Source organism: Geotrypetes seraphini, chromosome 7, assembly GCF_902459505.1.
Source record: "Geotrypetes seraphini chromosome 7, aGeoSer1.1, whole genome shotgun sequence".
NCBI lineage: Eukaryota > Metazoa > Chordata > Amphibia > Gymnophiona > Dermophiidae > Geotrypetes > Geotrypetes seraphini.
Window position 1 is genome coordinate 62,594,589 of NC_047090.1, and position 20,615 is coordinate 62,615,203.

Below are 20,615 nucleotides of genomic sequence, written 5' to 3' on the forward strand. Positions count from 1 at the left end.
AGTTAACACCAGATAATCGTTTATATATAGTGGAATGGATATATTAACTACATACACCCCCTAAGAATATCAGTTCTCCTCAATACATGTATAGTTCACTGATTTGTAAGGCACAAAATAGAGCATTCAACATTATGGGATTTGATTTGATATCTATCACCGTTCCCTTTCATAAGAGCAATGGGAATTTCTTTTTTAATATAATGAGGTATTGCAAATTGCATTAATAAATTACATTGGTCATATTTGTCCTCATTATCCTACAGATCGACGCTTAATTCTAGTGGCAGAAAACATTTTGGAATTTCATTCTGCACTAAGCTTAACACCTATAATTGACACGCTCACTGTCTATACAGATGGCAGCAAGACACGCGGAGTCGTGCTCTGGACCCAAGAAAATGCTTCTCGGTTCTTTTTTACTCCCCTACAACAATCCACTCAGCGATCAGAAGTAGCCGCTGTTATTCTTACCCCTTCCATAGAGGCATGCATTCTTTCACAAAAATGCCAAAGCTCTGGTGAAAATGTTAAAAATTCCTTTAAATCAAGTTACAACACTAGTTCAATCCTGCTCCCATATGCTCACAGCTGCATTCTGCTGCTGAGTACGGTAAAAACCAGGAGATTTACAGTAAATTAAGTGTGGAAAATAGATGTCATGCAATATCCCCCTTTTGGGAAATGGAAATATCTGCCCATTACTATTGACACCTATTCTGGTTATCTTTGGGTAACGTCACAAACAGGAGAAACAACGAATCAAGTAATTAATGATATGTTACAATGTATTGCTATTATGGGAAAGCCAAGAACTTTAAAAAGCAGACAATGGCTCTGCATATTCTTCCAATGCTTTTTCTGAGTTTTGCCAACAGTGAGATATCCAGTTTATTCTCGGTTTGCCTTAAGATTCTACAGGACAAGTCATATTTAGCACAGCAAACCGTACATTAACATCTTCTTTATTAAAACCGAAACCAGTGAAATATGCCGTTCCTAATTTGCGACAGGTTCAAATGTCTTTGTTCACTATTTTGTTCACTATTAACCATTTGAACTATCTTTCAGTGTACTGTCTCCTAATCCTGTCTGGCATGCACCTGCTTCCTTCATAACCTGGAGAAGAGGTTATGCCGGTGTCTCAACTCCTACAGGTTCAGTTTGGGTGCCAAGCAGAAACGTCTGGCCTGCATGAACAGAAACTACGGAAGAAAATCGAGCTGCCCCTACAGCAGAAAAGCAAGCAGCTGCAGACACCAGTGCAAGAACCACAGAGGATAATGTCGTGGAATCAATTCATGCAGAACCCCATTCCTGATTTCGATTCCATCTTAAGGAAACCACAACAAAGTCCCATACCACAGCCAGACGACTGAGAAAAGAAAGCTTATTCTAAGACTGATCCTGTGACTTGGGCACACATTAAAAGCTTCCTTTCTCGGAAAAGAAAGCGTTATTCTAAGACTGATCCTGTAACTTGGGGACACCTTAAAAGCTTGAGTAACCCAGCCATTCTCACCTTGGAAAAAGACTGATAATTTTCCCATTAAGTATGTAACTGTTGTGCTTTTTCCTTTTTTAATTTAACAAACTTGTCCTATGGTTTATTAACTTTCTGCAAAATATATACACCCTCACCATGCAAACTATTTATAGTAGCACTGCAGATCTTCAGAATCTAATAGAATCTGATATTTTGTTCTGATATTTTGTTATCTGTTGAATTTTCTTTAGTATTGTATCATGCATTGTTCTCAGAAAAGAACTATTTGTTTATTCCATATTTTTATGTAATGTAACACCTGTCGCAGGTAATAGGCCTGTCCCACAGGTGGCAGTGATTTAAATTTTGAGTATTTGCTGACACATCACAAGTTCTTTTTACGAGTTACATTTAATTTGAGAACTTGGCCCTTGCACCACACTCTAAAAAGACAAAATATGTCTTGTGTATATTCATTGTTTGTATCACCTTCACATGAGTTAATTGTACCTATTATGCATATATTTAGGCTTTTTAGGGTTTGCTCTGGGCATTTCTTCTCCATCTTAATGCATTTAATTCTAGGTTACTATGCCCGGCACTTCTGGATATAAGGAAAGTAATCTTGAGGTTCTCTTATTTTTAGGGACGTTTAGGGATTTTTTTGCTATGCATCACATATCTACTAGGGAACTTTAATTAATGCCAGACCCCTCCGACTGGCTTAGGAAGTTATAGGGACTCACACTTTTGATTGTGTCGTTATATTTGAAATGTGCATATAATAACAAAAACACTACTACCAACACATTAGATTTTGCAGCTTCCAAAGGCACTATATGGAAATGATTAAGTTAGCACCAAGGGGAATAAGAAAGATTTCCCCATTAACTAATTTTATGACTGAAGCTGAAGTATCCTGTACTAGGTTTACATCATGGGGAAACGTAGTCATAAAATTACCCTGGGATGCCATGACCATTTATCCCCCATGGTAGCAAATCATAAAAATCTGTCATGTGCTAGGGTAAGAATTGTAGTTATGGAACTGTTCGCATTTTGTAAATATTTCATATATTAATGCACACCTTGTCCTGACTGCAGGACATCTCTGCTAATTTAACACACAATACCCAATGCTGCTTAAGTAGATTGGTCCCAGCATTGGTACACAAACAGCAATTGATTAATCACAGGATTGCTAGAGCAAAATGCTCTGATAGCTATGCTTTAACTGATCAATACGATAGCAATGTTAACTTGCTCTCAAAAGCTGAAATTATCTCTTTGATAGTCTCTTTAGTTGGTGTACCTGGGTTAGCATTATTTAATCAAAAAACCTTATCACAATTAGCTTGTGCTTTAGCTAAGAAAAACACTTAGCTTTTTAAATCAAGAACACGATAACTCACCACAGTGCTGGCCGGTGGATCCAGGTTATTCTGTAAAATATCCTCTTTGAATTAGATCTCTTGATTGCCCTCTGTTGTTTTCTGCAATGCCTGTCTGCCTTGTTTAACTTGCCCATAAGTCCACTTTATGGTCGCTATCCAAATTCTCCCAAGCAGATTTGCCTCACCTCTTTCAGCCCTTAAATATAGTTAAGTAAGGGGAAATGTAGGGATGGAGATCTGATAAGTTCTGATCCAGAGCATCAGAACACTGGCGGGGTCCGCACGCAGGCGGTTCTGAACGCAAGCCAGGTCGGCACACCGACCTAGGCCCTGTGTGCAGATCTGTGCCTGTGTGTGGATCTAGGCCTGGGTTTGGTTCTGAGGCCCTGTTTCTCATTTCAGAAGGCTGAGGCATCCCTGACTCTGGCCATATATTAACCTGACCATACATTTACCCTTTTTCTCTTATCTTGTTTAAGCATCCCTTATATGGGCAACAATCAGACTTTGCCTGAGCAAGGCTAATCAAGAGAGCTTAAGAAGCATGCATTATAACCTTTGGACTGTCACATGCCATAGTAAGATTTGAGACATATCAGAAAGGTACACATTAGGAATCACTTTAGTATAACTGTTATTATGTATTCATATGTCACGTGAGATAGTAGCTTTGAGACACATGATATAGATAAACAATGGTTTAATCCTCACTGTAAAGGCATTATGAAATTATAACCTTGTAGAGCATTAACTAAGTAATTAATGGAGATATGATTCTCAATAAAAAGAGGGAGAGACCATTCATTTGAAGCGTCTCCTCCTGACTCTAAGATTGCATGTGTGTGTTTATTGTGGGGCATTCCTACATCCCACACTGTAGGTTATTGAACAAGATGAATGCGATGGGCCTAGGAGAAACACTGACTGTATGGGTAGAAGACTGGCTTAGTGGTAAACTTCAAAGGGTAATGGTAAACGGTATTCCCTCAAAAACGTCGGAAGTGACCAGTGGAGTACCGCAGGGCTCGGTCTTGAGCCCGATACTATGCAATATCTTTGTAAGGGACCTGCCTCAGGGACTTCGAGGTAAAATTACATTATTCGCCGATGACGTTAAACTATGCAACGTTGTGGGCAGCGCAGCAGAGCCTGATAGCGCAACCACGCCCGGCACTATGGAGCAGGACCCACTTTTACTAGAACAATGGTCCAGTACTTGGTAACTAAATTTTAATGCCAAAAAATGTAAGGTAATGCACCTTGATAGTAGAAATCCATGCAGAACATACACCCTGAATGGTGAAAACCTAACCAGAACTGTAGCAGAACGGGACTTGGGAGTAATCATCCGGGAAGATATGAAAGCTGCCAATCAGGTGAAGAAAGCTTTAGCAAAAGCTAGACAAATGCTGGGCTGCATCAGAAGGAACTTTATCAGCCGAAAGCCTGAAGCTATACTGCCATTGTACAGATCCATGGTGAGACCTCACCTGGAGTACTGTGTTCACTTTTGGAGGCCACATTATCAAAAGGATGTGAAGAGAATGGAGTCGATTCAGCGAATGGCCACTAGGATGGTCTCAGGACTTAAAAATCTCCCATATGAAGAACGTTTGAGCAGGCTGCGCTTATATTCTCTCGAAGAGCGCAGAAAGGGAGAACATGATAGAAACATTCAAATACATCAGCGACAAGAGGGCATCCGCTAAAACTCAGGGGGGGGAAAATTTCATGGAACACCAGGAAATACTTCTTCACTGAAAGGGTAATTGATCGATGGAATGGTCTTCCACATCAGGTAGGCCAGTACCACGCTCAACTTCAAGGGACGATGGGATAGACAGGTGGGGTCGCTCCAGAGGAATGCTTAAAAGATGGATTCTCGAAGGAGGGAGGATTCTTGAGTGGGCAGACTTGTTGGGCCGTCGACTCTTTTCTGCTGTCATACTCTATGTTTCTATGTAACCCCGCCAAAAACTAACGCCAGCTCAATGGAGGCGTTAGCGTCTAGTGCGTGCGGCATTGCAGCTTACGCTAAGCGCATGCTAAAACCGCTAGCGCAGCTTAGTAAAAGGAGCCCTAAGTTTTATTATTATTGGGATAAGAGAGTGGATTCATTCTGGATAAATGTAGTGGTAATAAACAAAGTTGAATGTGATATAATAAATTATGTATTTATGCTAGGTAACGCTTCTTCTGTAATTGTGTTGTGATTTAGATCTGTGGGATGGGGAAGTTTTTTTTTTTGTAACCATTCTGTTATACTGTATATTAGTTGGTTTACTAAGTATATTTGTACTAAGACATACTAATTGCAAAATTAGTTCATTTGTTTTTAAGACCTTTTTTAAGTTTCTTGCACTAATAATGCCTACAAAATCCTAAAAAGAAGGACCTTTAAAAACAAATATGTTAATTTTGCAGTTAGTGTGCTATAGAAAAACTGTTTTAGTACATGTTTTGGATATCTTGCAGTGAATGGAGGATGCAGAAGAGGTCTAACAGGGATGTATAGTATGAGCAATGAAGCAAAAAATCTCTAGTGAGTTTTATTGTCTCTTAGTATAATGTGACTATTGCTGTTTCAGATTCACAAGAGCATTTTTGAACTGAAGCAAAATTCTGATCCTATCATTTGTTTAAAAAAAGCTTAAGTCATAGAAATAATATCCTCATCAAATCTAAACATTTGTTTATGCCATAGACTTGGATTTAAAACCACTGGTAAAATTGCTTGGGAAGAACTTTTAAAGAAATGTCAGGACCCTGTGCTATTAGAAGATGATCAAACAGTCTCCATAAAACCAAGCCCCAAGTATGTAGAATTTGTTTTATATTCATTTTCATCTAAATGTGACTTAGAATTTATATGATAATCTTATAAATACAATTTTTTTAAAAAACAATCTTAAGACATTCCAAGATTGTATTCTATTGATTATCTTTCAGACACATTAGGAGATGGAAATTGATTCTTTGCTGTTTCAGAAAAAAAATTGCTTTGCTAAAGTGCAAAAGGTATTTAAAAAAAAAAAAGAAAACTGAAATCAGCCAAACAGCATACAGCTCTATGATTAAGACAGATCTCCAGTGAAAAAGATTTAAAAAAGTGATTTTTAGGAAGTCATTCAGGTAGTCTGGCTGGGTTGGGTTTCTGGTAGCTGCTAGTCTGTCTACTTCTTTGCAGATTGAGGGGTCCTTTTACTAAAGGCATGACTAACGTGACCATTTAATTTTCTCATCAAAAGGAGACATCTATTAATTGTCAGTCATGCCCCCAATCCCACCCTAGCCCTGCCCCCAATCCCGCTCCCATTTTCTTCCATTCATTTTTCATGTACACATAATATCTTATTAATTCCTAATGGTAACCATAAAATAAAAACAAAACAAAACTACAAAGCACACTATACACAGAGAAAATGTTAATTATCATTTATATTTGGGGGAATTTAAAAGATGTCATGGCAGATGACTTTAAAATATGCAATGGCACCTCAGTAACTATAGAAAAATAGACAAATATAGTGTAAAATATAGACAGCAGATATAAATTATCAAAACTGACACATTTTGATCACTAACTTGAAAATAAAATCATTTTTCCTACCTTTGCTGTCTGGTGATATCATGAGTCTGTGGTTGCGTTTTCTTCTGACTGTGTATTCTTTCTTTAATTTCTTTCTTTCTGCACTCAGGCCCAACAATTGTCCCTTTCTCTTCTCTCCTTCCTTCCTTAGTGTTCTTAGTGCCCCCAGTGCCTCCTTCCTATGTCCTTAGTGCCCCTTCCTGTGTCCTTAGTGCTCCTAGTGCCTCCTTCCTATGTTCTTAGTGCCCCCTCCCATGTCCTTAATGCCCCCAGTGCCTCCTTTCTATGTCCTTAGTGCCCCTTCCTGTGTCCGTAGTGCCCTCAGTGCCTCCTTCCTATGTCCTTAGTGCCCCCAGTGCCTCCTTCCTATGTACTTAGTGTCCCATCCTGTGTCCTTAGTGCCCCTTCCCATGTCCTTAGTGCCCCCAGTGCCTCCTTCCTATGTCCTTAGTGCCTCTTCCTGTGTCCTTAGTGTCCTTAGTGCCCTCAGTGCCTCCTTCCCATGTCCTTAGTGCCCCCAGTGCCTCCTTCCTATGTCCTTAGTGCCCCTTCCCATGTCCTTAGTGCCCCTAGTGCCTCCTTCCTATGTTCTTAGTGCCCCCAGTGCCTCCTACCCATGTCCCCCTCATTGCCTTCCAGGCTTTGTCCCACCCAGCCTCCCGAAGCCAGCCTGCCTGTCTACTTACTTCTCTCCCTCCTGCCGCACCAAAGCCAACCAGCTTGCCTGCCCACCTCCTTCCCTCCTTGCTGCGCAAAAAGAGCCTCCCTCCTTCCTTTCCCCTCCCCTGGCCGCCGCTGCTGCTGCTCTCCTTATCATCCTGCTACTAATCGCCACCCAGAAGCCTTCTTCCCGACGTCATTTCTGACATCGGAGAGGACGTTCTGGGCCATCCAGGCAGCGATTGGCTGGCCCGGAATGTCCTATCCGACGTCAGAATTGATGTCGGGAAGAAGGCTTCTGGGCGACAATTAGCAACAGGGAGGTAAGGAGAAAAGTGGTGGCGGTGGACCAGGGAGTGTTTAAATCGGGCGCTGGAAGGGGCTTTTTTTTTTTTTTTTTTTGCACAGCAGGGAGGGACAGGAAGCGATCGCCTGTCCCGTTGTCCCCGCGCACAGCTTCGGGATGCTATCCCTGAAAATGGGACATTTCAGTGTCCTGAAGCTGTGTGTGGGGACAACGGGACGGGATCCAAAAACTGGACGGTCCCATTCAAAACGGGATGTATGGTCACCTTAGGCATGACCAAAGTGGCCTCAGTGTTCCCCTTATGCAGGTCTATCTTGCACGCTATGGCCACCTTTGCATTGGCTGGAAAATAGCTGATTTTCCCATTTCCTGAATTAATGGCCATGTGCTAATTTTGCCATTAGCACATGGCCATTAAAAAACTTTACTGCGTGAACCCCTATTGCCTCCTATTTTGTAGCCTCTGCATTAACCCCACGCTAATCAATTAGCATGCACCTAAGAGTTCCTCAGTTAACAGACTATGTTCTAGATTCACTAACCTGTCTCTCCGTGCCTGATCCATGAGCATTTGCATGCAGGCTGACAAATTCACTAAAGGCCTACATGCAAATGGGGACGATGGTTGGCACACCCCCCACCAACCACACAGATCGCTGGAGAGCGATCCTTGAGCATGCACAGACAATCTTGCGTTGCATTGGCCCTTCGTACCCGGCAGAGGATTTAAAAATTTTTTTTTTACTAGCTGACTGTTTTAAAAATTTTTTTAACTGTTTTTCTACTTCACGAGCCTAGGGGCCCTTGATGAATTAATCCCGCCCTGTCTCCACTCCAGAAAGTGTCCATTGGCATCTTGATCCCTTCTTCATTTGGAGCACTGCATTCCCATTCCATTTCAATCCCAGTAGGAGAAACCTGTTCAGGGAGGAACCTCACGTAATCATCTTCCTCTCCAGGCATTTCTACCTGAGGATCTGCTGGTGTCCTCTAATTCCTCCTCCTGGAAACCCTTACCTAGACTTTTATGTTCCCCTTTCTGGATGGAGCGTGAAACCTGCTGACAAAGCTTTTCTCTCATAAGGAATGTGTCAGGTGTATGTCTTTTGCTGCTGCCTGGTTCTTTAGCCAAATGTATCCCTTTCTTTCCTGTCCCCTGGAAAATACTTCCAGGGGCTTAGTCTGGAAAAAGGACTGTTTCCTACCAGTCAGGGGTTCTCCCTTATGAGTCTCCTCACACTTCCCTTTGTGGACTTGGGAAAAAATAGGCTTATATGGGGAAGGAATGTAGGTCATCAGCTGGGCTTTATCCTGAGGTACTTGGGGTCTCAGATACCTATGCACTACCCCTTTTGTAACAAAGGGAATATTAGGTTCTTACCTTAATAATCTTCTTTCTAGTAGAAAGGCATATGAGTCTCGAAGGCCCGCCCTGTCAGATTTCATTTAGCCTGGTATAACCTTGTATATTTTGATTATGAAACCTCCACTAAATTCAAATCATTCCATCACAGCATCTAGATCCATATTTCCCATACATTATATACACTATTTTCCAGATGTTGTCACTTTTTTCCATTTGTGTAAAGGTATTTAATGTTTCACTTATTTATAGTATACATTTACAAAATAGGTCTTAGCTGTTATGCTAGTCATAAAGGATTAGAATATTGGTATTTACATGCATTCTCACAGTCTAACTTTAAGTGGCAAATGCACATATTTTACATAGCACGCATTTGATAGTAGCATATACATGGGTGAAATCTGGTCTAATGTCTGGCAACTAAAATTCAATGCAAAGAAATGCAGAGTAATGCATTTGGGGATTAATAATTGGAAGGAGCCATTTATATTGGAAGGTAAGAGGCTGATATGCACAGATGGGGAGAAGGACCTTGGGGTGAAAGTGTCCGAAGATCTAAAGGTAAAAAAGCAGTGTGACAAGGCGATAGTTTCTGCCAGAAGGATGCTGGGCTGTATAAAGAGAGGCGTAACCAGTAGAAGAACAAAGGTGTTGATGCTCCTGTACAGGTCTTTGGTGAGACCCCACTTGGAGTATTGTGTTCAGTTTTTGAGACCGTATCTGGCGAAGGACACAAAAAGGCTTGAAGCGGTCCAGAGGAAGGCGACAAAAATGATAAGAGGTTTGCGCCAAAAGACGTATGAGGAGAGACTGGAAATCCTGAAAATGTATACCTTAGAGGAAAGGAGGGACAGGGAAGATATGATGCAGACGTTCAAATACTTGAAAGGTGTTAACATAGAACAAAATCTTTTCCAGAGAAAGGAAAATGGTAAAACCAGAGGACATAATTTGAGGTTGAGGGATGGTAGACTAAAGAGCAATGTAAGGAAATTCTTCTTTATGGAGAGGGTGGTGGATGTCTGGAATGCGCTCCCGAGAGAGGTGGTAGAGATGAAGTGATGGGAGTTCAAAAAAGCATGGGATGAACACAGAGGATCTAGAATTAGAAAATAATAGTAAATATAGAAGAACTAAGGCCAATACTGGGCAGACTTGCATGGTCTGTGTCTGTATATGGCTGTTTGGTAGAGGATAGGCTGGGGAGGACTTCAATGGCTGGGACAGTATAGATGGACTGGAGTGAGCTTTGACGGAGACTTCAGTAGTTGGAACCTAAGAAAAGTACCGGGCAGAGCTTTGGATTCTTGCCCAGAAATAGCTAAGAAGAAGAAGAAAAAAAAAACCAATAAATTTTTAGATTGAATCAGGTTGAGTAGACTGGATAGACCATTTGGGTCTTTATCTGCTGTCATCTACTATGTTACTATGTATCTGGATGGAGCATGGGTGGGACCCCCACTTATGCGTGTAATTTATATAATACAATAAGTTTTGTGCATACCGTATGTTTGGCCCTAAGTTGCAGACACGTATAACAGATCTGTTACATGTATATGTTGCACCTATTTTATTGAATTTTGCCCTTAAAGGGTAATTATGTAACTTAGATGCTAACATTTACATGCTTATGTGCTAGTATGGTGCCTAAGTGCTATTCTTCAAATACCCACTTAACATATAAGTACATATTTGAAATGGAGGTGCATGTATAGAGAGAGCCCGGATGGGACATAGCTAGACCCTTTAAGTCACATTAAGGGGCAAATAATGCTAGGTTATTGCCCTAATGCAGTTTGATAATTTCTTTAATAGGCTAGAAATAGTTGCCTATGTAGCCTTCAGATATAGGTAACCCATTATAAAATAACCCTCTATGTGTATAACTCAGATCAATGTTTATTAAAATCTTATTGCAGCTTAATACTCGTAAGTAATTTGAAGCCCCTGCATAAATTGGTGCCCAATGGCACCATTTTATATTTTCGAGCTTGTGTAAGGCTTTCTGTGTATTGCCTCATGTCTATATGTTTGCAATGTTATGTACATATAATAAGCTTTGATTTTTGGTTTCTGTTATAGAGTAAACATTGTCAATGTAGATTTTACAAGTGATCATATTCTTCAGAAGCTGCACAAACACATCAAAGAAGCTATTCCTGCATTGAAGAAAGCATTTTTTATGCTTGATAATGTAAGCTATTTGAATTTATTTTGATTTTAGAACACATATTTGCTACATAGAGTTACAGACATATTTATAGCTTGCGTCTTTTTTGTATCAAAAATTTGCAAAATAGAGTAAGCAATTTAAAAGGGCATGTCAAAAAACATGTCAACTAAGCCAGCTTGTTAACATCATGCCCATGCTCTGTGTTGTCAAATGGGAGATGTGGATAGTACCCTGCCTTCTGCATCTGCTCAATAGAAGTTCCCTGGAGAGGGCATTTGGAAAAATTAAGAGGGGACAGATTCAGAACCAATGCTAGGAAGTTCTTCTTCACCCAAAGGGTGGTGGACACCTGGAATTCACTTCCAGAGGGTATAATAGGACAGAGTATGGTATTTGGGTTCAAGAAGGGATTAGATGATTTCCTGAAGGAAAAGGGGATAGAAGGGTATAGATAGAGGATTACTATACAGGTCCTGGACCTGTTGGGCCGCTGCGTGAGTGGACTGCTGGGCATGATGGACCTCTGGTCTGACCCAGCATGTTCTTATGTTCTTATTATTCATTATTACAGCCTTGGATGATCAAGTTCAAATTATTTTAACATACCACCAATATGCAACCAATCTTAAAATTTAAGCAGTTTACAATAAAATATAAGTAGGGTGAAAAAGAGAAGATAAAACATAATAATCACAAAACAGATTTCACCAAAACACAAGGGAAAACAATAGGAGTAGATTACAATAATAATAATGCAGGGGGATTAAGGGAATTGGAAAAAAACCATAAGGAAAAAGTAGTTAAAATTATTTTTTTTCATGAGTTAAACCTTCCAATATAACAGAACAAAAACTATGAGCAAAATGCCTGAGAAAAATTAAGTGCCTTCAAGAAAAAAGTCTTAACTACATGCCCTTATTGGGCAGCTTGATCCCTAATGATAATACTGCAGAGTAGAGAGTAATGCGGAGACAAAAATTCATCCCTGTCCCCACATTATCCCAGGACAAGCAGGCAGCATATTCTTGACTGATGGGTGACGGCACCGACGGAGCCCCGGTACGGACAATTTTAGAGTGATTGCACTCTAAGAACTTTAGAAAGTTCTAGCTAGGCCGCACCGCGCGTGCGCGAGTGCCTTCCCGCCCGACAGAGGCGCGCGGTCCCCAGTTTTCTTAATTCCGCGGAGCTAAGAAGACGCGTGTTTCCAACGGCTGTTGGAAGTTTTTTTTTTCTATTTCACTTGCCTTCCCGCTCGCGCGTATTTTTTTTTTTTCTTCATAATTTTATTTCTTCCTTCTTATTTACCTTTTGTGTAAAAAAAAAAAAAAAAATTTTTCTTTTTCATTTTTTTTGTCGAATCTGACCCGGCGGGGCCTGTTGGCACCATCGAAGCCTCGGGCTTCGATTTTGCTACAGCAGTATTTCCCTTCATGCCCCCGTCACCGGGTTTCAAAAAGTGTCAGCGGTGTGCACGTCCTAACTCCCTCTCCGACCCACACAAGTGGTGCCTCCAGTGTCTGGGTCCGGACCATAGGGCTGAAACCTGCACCCGCTGTAGTTCTTTACAAAAAAGAACTTTAAAAAATCGACAAATTCAGCAGCGGATCCTTTTCGGTACCGCTATGGAAGTTGCACCGGTATCGACGTCGACGACTTCCTCCAAATCGACTCCGACTACCTCGGCACCGCCAGATCCATCGTCGGTGTCGACTCCTGTAGGTAAGCCGGCTAAGAAGCCTTCCCCTACTGTTCTAGGCCCGCCAGTCGAGCATGCAGTGAGCCAAGTCCTGCAGACTGAGCGCCGGCCCCGTAAACGCTCCGCTCCCATTGAAGTCTCTGCCTCGTCATCGGCATCGACTTCTCCCGAGCGTCGAGCGGCACCGAAGGTACAGAGCAAGAAAAAACCGGTACCGGTGCCATCGGGACCAACGTTGGATGAGCGCATTGCCTCTATCCTCCAGGTCCAGCTTAAGCAGCAACTCCAACAGTTGCTCCCGGCTCTATTGTCTCCGAACCTTCCAGTGTCGGTACCGACTGAGCCGTCGGTGCCGTCTGTCGAACAGCCTCTTTTATTGTCATCGACTGTTTCGGCACCGCAAAAATCTTTGTCCATGCCTGTTCTGTCAGCAGAACCAAAACGGCGTGCTACTCCTACGGTGTCGGAGCCGGTACTGTTCTCTGAACCTCGTACCGTTCTACATTCTCCAGGTACCGTATCCACTCGGTCTGGTAAATCGGTACGCAAGACTAAACATACTAATACATCGACTCCACTTTCCCAGGGCCATTTACAATCGGTACGGGACCCTGACTTGTGGGACGATTCAGATGATCCCCTCGGTACCGAGGAGGATTACACATCTGATGAGGAGGAACCATCGGTGCAGGATACTACTGCTAAACCAGAGCACTCCTCCTTCACTAAATTTTTAAAGGAGATGTCAGACACTCTGTCTATTCCTTTAGAGTCTGACTCTAAAAAATCCAAGGCATTTTTGGATGCCTTGGATTTTGACCAACCTCCTAAAGAGTTTTTAAAGTTACCCCTCCATGACATCTTGAGGGAAACTTTTTATAAAAATCTTGAAACTCCTTTGACAATCCCAGGAGCCTCAAGAAAACTGTAATCTCTGTATAAAGTGATTCCAATCCCTGGATTTGACAAACACCAACTTCCCCATGAATCTCTGTTGGTAGAGTCAACCCTAAAGAAATCTGCAGGAGCCAGTATGTATGCCTCTGTCCCTCCTGGCAGGGAAGGAAAGGCCATGGACAAATTTGGAAAGCGTCTTTACCAAAATGCCATGCTGGCCAACCGCTCAGATAATTACGCATTCCATTTTTCATTTTACCTGAAGCATCTCGTTCAACAGGTAACCTCTTTTCAAAAGTATATTTCGGACCGTAAACTTCCTGCTTTTCAGCAATGTACCTCTAGTCTTTTGCAACTCAGGAAGTTTATGGTCCGTTCTATTTATGATACTTTTGAACTGACGTCTCGTGCTACTGCTATCTCTGTAGCAATGAGAAGATTAGCATGGCTGCGGGCCTCAGAACTGGACGTAAACCATCAGGACCGGCTTGCCAATGCGCCTTGCCTAGGGGATGAGCTGTTTGGGGAGTCCATGGATACCACCACCCAAAAGCTTTCCCCCCATGAAACTAGGTGGGACACCTTGTTGAAAAACAGGAAGAAACCTCCTCCCCCTCGTCCATTCAGGCAACAATCTTCATATCAAAGGAGGTTTTCTGCTCGACCGGCTCAGCCTCATCCTCCTCAACCTCGCAGACAGCGTCAGCAGCAGCAACAGGCTCGTCAACAACAGCAGCCCACTGTCAAACCGGCTACTCAACCTAAGTCGACGCAGCCCTTTTGACTCCTTTCTCCAGGACATTGCCAGTCTTCCTCCCTCATGTCCTCTACCTCAGCCCATAGGAGGTCGACTACAAATTTTTCTATCTCGCTGGGAAGCAATCACCTCCGACCAGTGGGTACTTGCTATCATCGCCCACGGCTACTCCCTAAATTTTCAGACTCCTCCACCTGTAAGTCTGCCAAAAGAGTCTGCTTCCAACAAGGCTCAATCCCTCCTCCTCGCTCAGGAGGTTCAATCCCTCCTTCTTCTCAATGCCATCGAACCAGTTCCTCTGGACCAGCAAGGCCTGGGATTTTATTCCCGGTACTTTCTTGTACCCAAAAAGACCGGAGATCTCAGACCAATATTAGATCTCAGGGATCTCAACAAATGTCTGGTCAAGGAGAAGTTCAAGATGTTATCTCTTGCCACCCTATACCCTCTTCTTTCTCAGGAAGACTGGCTATGTTCCCTCGATCTCAAGGAGGCGTATACTCACATTCCAATTCATCTGATGTCCAGACAATATCTTCGCTTTCTTGTCAATCAACATCATTACCAATACAAGGTGCTACCCTTCGGCCTAGCCTCCTCGCCCAGGGTATTCACCAAATGTCTGATTGTGGTCGCAGCTTATCTCCGCTCCCACAACTTTCAAGTCTTCCCTTACCTGGACGACTGGCTCATCAAGGCTCCTTCTCCTCAGTCCGTTCACAAAGTCACCGATCAGACCATTTACTTCCTTCGACTGTTGGGGTTCGAAATCAATCTACCCAAGTCGCACCTCATTCCAACTCAGCGACTTCAATTCATTGGAGCCATTCTGGATACTGTTCAGATGAGGGCTTTTCTTCCTCCAAACCGCCTTCACACCATCCTTCATCTCTGTCAGCAGGTGTTCCAGCAACCTTCCATCTCTGCGAATCACATGATGGTGCTCTTGGGACACATGGCCTCCACAGTACATGTCACTCCCTTCGCACGTCTCCACCTGCGTACTCCTCAATGGACCCTAGCGACTCAGTGGTCACAAGCGACGGATCCTTGTTCACGACACATATCTGTGACCTCGTCTCTTCGACAGTCGCTTCTTTGGTGGTTGAAATCATCAAATCTATCCAGAGGTCTACTGTTCCATCTACCTCCTCATCAACTGGTCATCACCACGGATTCCTCCCCCTATGCATGGGGAGCTCACTTGAACGAGTTCCAAACTCAGGGATTTTGGACCACCCAGGAAAAGAAACACCACATCAATTTCCTGGAACTCAGAGCGATGTTTTACGCCCTCAAAGCTTTCCAACATCTCCTTTTTCCTCAAGTCCTTCTCATTTGCACAGACAATCAAGTTGCAATGTAATACATCAACAAACAGGGAGGGACGGGATCCCGTCCCTTATGTCAGGAAGCTCAAAGGATTTGGACCTGGGCGACTGCTCGTCACCTATTCCTGAAGGCAGTCTACATCCAGGGGGAACAGAATTGCTTAGCAGACAATCTCAGCAGAATCCTTCAACCTCACGAATGGACTCTCGACCCCTCGACTCTCCAGTTCATTTTCTCTCAATGGGGCACTCCTCAAGTGGATCTTTTTGCAGCTCCCCACAACCATCAACTGCCCCTGTTTTGCTCCAGGCTTTACTCTCCTCACCGTCTGGAACTCTTCCTTTATGCATTCCCTCCTCTTCCGCTCATGCTGCGCACCTTATTCAAGCTCAAGAGGGAACAAGCCACCATGATTCTCATCGCTCCACGGTGGCCCAGACAGCATTGGTTTTCCCTTCTACTTCAACTCAGTTCCAGGGAACCCATACCTCTTCCTCTGTTTCCTTCATTGCTTACACAGCATCAGCAAACACTCCTTCATCCCAACTTACAGTCTCTGCAGCTGACAGCTTGGTATCTCTCGGGCTGACTCCAGCTCATGCTCTCCTTTCTCAGCCTGTCCGTTCTATTATTGATGCCTCCAGGAAACCGTCTACTCTTCAATGTTACCAACAAAAGTGGTCTCGGTTTTCTTCCTGGTGCCTGTTACATCACCATAATCCCATATCTACAGCAGTGGGACTGGTGTTGGACTATTTATTGTCCTTATCTGACTCTGGTCTTAAATCCTCTTCGATAAGGGTCCACCTTAGTGCCATTGCAGCTTTTCATGAGCCGATTCATGGAAAACCCCTCTCAGCTCATCCCTTAGTTTCCAGGTTCATGAAGGGCCTTTTCAATGTGAAACCACCTCTTAAAGCCCCTCCTGTTCTATGGGATCTGAATGTGGTTCTTTCTGCGTTGATGAAGCCTCCTTTCGAGCCGTTGGCCTCAACGCATTTTAAATTTCTAACTTGGAAAGTGGTCTTTTTAATAGCTCTCACTTCTGCCAGGAGGGTCAGTGAGCTCCATGCACTGGTGGCGGATCCACCTTTCACTGTTTTTCACCATGATAAGGTCGTCCTCCGCACACATCCCAAGTTCCTTCCTAAGGTTGTGTCTGAATTTCATCTTAACCAATCCATCGTTCTACCTGTTTTTTTCCCAAAGCCTCATTCTCATCCAGGTGAACAGGCTTTGCATACCTTGGATTGTAAACGTGCTCTGGCTTACTATCTTGATCGCACCAAACCTCACAGATCATCTCCTCAACTGTTTTTGTCATTTGATCCTAACAAGTTGGGTCATCCTGTATCTAAACGCACTCTGTCCAATTGGCTTGCTGCTTGCGTTTCTTTTTGTTATGCTCAGTCCGGCCTGACACTGGAAGGTTCTGTCACGGGCCACAAAATTAGAGCTATGGCAGCGTCTGTAGCTTTCCTCCGTTCCACTCCTATTGAGGAAATCTGCAAGGCTGCTACTTGGTCCTCAGTTCATACTTTTACATCTCATTATTGTCTGGATGCATTCTCCAGACGGGATGGACACTTCGGCCAATCTGTTTTACAAAATTTATTTTCATAATGGCCAACCTTCCCTCCATCCCTCTTTTTGTTAGCTTGGAGGTCACCCATCAGTCAAGAATATGCTGCCTGCTTGTCCTGGGATAAAGCACAGTTACTTACCGTAACAGGTGTTATCCAGGGACAGCAGGCAGATATTCTTGCGTCCCTCCCACCTCCCCGGGTTGGCTTCTTAGCTGGCTTATCCTAACTGGGGACCGTGCGCCTCTGTCGGGCGGGAAGGCACTCGCGCACGCGCGGTGCGGCCTAGCTAGAACTTTCTAAAGTTCTTAGAGTGCAATCACTCTAAAATTGTCGGTGCCGTCACCCATCAGTCAAGAATATCTGCCTGCTGTCCCTGGATAACACCTGTTACGGTAAGTAACTGTGCTTTTTCAGCTCCATCTCTGTAGTGAAGTACATTTTTCATCCCCATCCCGCAGTATTAATTTTTGTCCCCATGTCTCCCTGCTCAAAGCAGAAACAGGTAGGGCTCATCTCAATTAGGGCACTGGTCTCAATTAGGGGCCGCCGCGAGAGCAGACTGCTGGGCACGATGGACCACTGGTCTGACCCAGCAGCAGCAATTCTTATGTTCTTATGAGCCTAGGGCATTACAAATAAACATGTTAAGCCTATATATATATTGTGGAAGGGAAAAACCTGGGGACCTTGAATTATCCACCATGAATTATCCACCAAGAATCACTAAGAATGTAGCAAAAATCCAGACCTAGTCAACCAAAGCCCAGTCCTAGAACATGTGACACTGTTCCTTTTAGGCTAGAGAAGCCCCAAGGAAAAGGACTTCCGAGTGCTCATGCTTATTTACCTTTTCTGAGAAAAGCTACCAATGGGTTAGGTAAGGGCCAGTGGCGTACCTAGCATATGTGACACCTGGGGCCCATCATTTGTTGACACCCCCCTCCATCTGTACGAAAACATGATTTTTAGTAACAAGCCACACGTCACACATGAGTACCTAGGAAAAGGCAGCATCTTACATACTGCAGTGAGCAGTACAAAATCAATACACCCATTGTAAAACTAAACAAGCCAGACTAGTACAGATCAATCCTACACCGTCAATCCTAACAGAAAACCATGTCTTTCGAACACACAGAATACAGAAAACATCTTCGCCTAGTATGGAATATGTCATCACAAACTAATCCCTCCCCCTTTTACAAAACTGTAGTGTGGATTTTAGCCACGGTGGTAACAGCTCTGACGCTCATAGAATTCTGAGCATCTGAGCTGCTAGCACCACGGCTGGTGCTAAAAATCGCTCCACAGTTTTGTAAAAGGGGGGAATAAAATAGAAATACATAGACAAAGGTTAAATTGAACCAGCAAGAAGCTGGACTCTGCATACAATGCAACACCACAGAAACAGTGACCCATGTCTCCTAAAGCAATAAATAAATAGAAAATTTTTGTTCTACCTTTTGTCTTCTCTAGTTTCTGGTTTCTGCTTTCCTCATCTTCTTGTTACTCTCTTTCTTCCATCCACTGTCTGCCGTCTCTCTGCCCCTATATGACATCTTCTCTCCTTCTATGCCCCTTCCAGAAACCGTATGCCTCCCCCTTCCATCTCTCCTTTCACCCCCATTGGTCTGGCATCTCTCTCCTCTCCTTCCCTCTCCCACACCTCTCTTCTGCAATACCTTTCTTCCCTCATTTTCCTTTTCAATTTATTTTCTGCATCCATCTAGATTATATTCTTACTACCCTTTTGTCAATTTCCTTTTTTACTGTCTACCTAAAGCTCGCCACCTCTTTCCCTCACCCCCTCCAGTATTTCCCTAACTCAATCCTTTTCCCCCCATTATGTGCCCTCCTTTTATTTATCCCCTCCTTCCATCATCTGTCCCTTCTCCTCACTTCCATCATCTGTCCCTTCTCCCCACTTCCATCATCTACTCTCTTCTCTCTCAGGGGAAGCTGAGTCAGGAAGCTGAGTCAGAGGGGAGAGAGAAGAGAGCAGATGATTGAAGTGGGGAGAAGGGACAAATGATGGAAGTGGGGAGAGAGAAGAGGACAGATGATGGAAGTGGGGAGAGAGAAGAGGACAGATGATGGAAGTGGGGAGAAGGGGCAAATGATGGAAGTGGGAAGAAGGGGCAAATGATGGAAGTGGGAAGAAGGGGCAAATGATGGAAGTGGGAAGAAGGGGCAGATGATGGAAGTGGGGAGAAGGGGCAGATGATGGACGTGGGGAGAGAGTCTTCTGAAGCTAGGACTCTCTCTAGCTCTTTGCTAACTCCAACCTGCTGTTCGCACCAGCGTCGGCTCTCCCTTTGATCCGGCGCAGGCAGCAAGTTGGTGATGCTGCTTGTGAAAGGAAAGTTAAAGAGGTACAGTGAAAGGGGTGGAGAAAAGGGTGGAGGAGGGGAGCCACCACCCCATGCACCTCTCACCCTTGCTATGCCATTACACCCAGGGCTGGTAGTTTTGACACCAGTCTGGCCTAGGCGTGCATGGTATGTGGATCTCATCCATTTACAGAAGAGCCAAGAGTCTCAGACAGGCTCGTACATGCCATCCGAGGTTGCTCATACAGGGCCCAATCACACTGGAGGATCTGGAGCGCTTTGGTCATACAGAATGGTTGTTGAGCGCACAGCCTTAGAGCGCAAAGGCTATTCAGACATGGTTATCATCACCCTCCAACGTTATCCGCCTAGTACTTTTTCCAATTTCAAAGTCCCTTCATTAACTAATCTTCACACTATTCTACAAACTATTAACTCCCCTAACAATACTATGGAATGCATTCCCCCACTATTGCTTAAAAAACATTTTTCTTTCTTTGGTCCCTTTCTACGAGAAATGATTTCCAAATCTTTCTCGGAATGCTCCGTTCCTATCGCATGGAAAACATCTTTAGTTTTTCCAAAACTCAAACAATATAATACAGATCCCTCCCTCCCTAACAACTACCGTCCTATTGCTAACTTACCATTAATTACTAAACTTACTGAAAAAATTATTCATTCCCAACTATCAGAATTTTTTGATCAAACTCATGCCCTACATCCATATCAAACCGGTTTTCGCACCTCTCATTCTACTGAACTATCACTACTTGGTCTTACTACAACCATACAATACTTTCATGATCACTTAAAATCCGTTATATTAATTTCTCTCGATTTATCAGCAGCCTTCGATACCATAGATCATTCCCTACTTTTGGCTAGACTTTCGGATTGTAATATCACAGGTCATGCTCTTCAATGGTTTATATCCTACTTTCACGACCGAAACTTTATAGTTTCTTCAAATAATCAAACTTCCTCTTCGGTAACTCAAACGTTTGGAGTGCCCCAAGGTTCAATTCTGTCTCCTTTA

At 43.3% G+C, this 20,615-nt stretch overlaps 1 protein-coding gene across 4 annotated transcripts in view; it reads left to right on the forward strand.

Annotated features, from left to right (window-relative positions):
- EFCAB6 (EF-hand calcium binding domain 6) overlaps positions 1-20,615 on the forward strand; it is a 474,908-nt gene that overhangs the window by 151,826 nt on the left and 302,467 nt on the right. For all 4 annotated transcript variants that reach the window (XR_004540188.1, XM_033953069.1, XM_033953071.1 and 1 more), the window contains exons 10-11: positions 5,585-5,695; positions 10,885-10,996. Coding sequence is in view for 3 of the 4 variants with exons in the window: in XM_033953069.1 (XP_033808960.1) it covers positions 5,585-5,695; positions 10,885-10,996 (223 nt within the window). In the remaining variant the exon portion in view is untranslated. The remainder of the gene's footprint in view (positions 1-5,584; positions 5,696-10,884; positions 10,997-20,615) is intronic.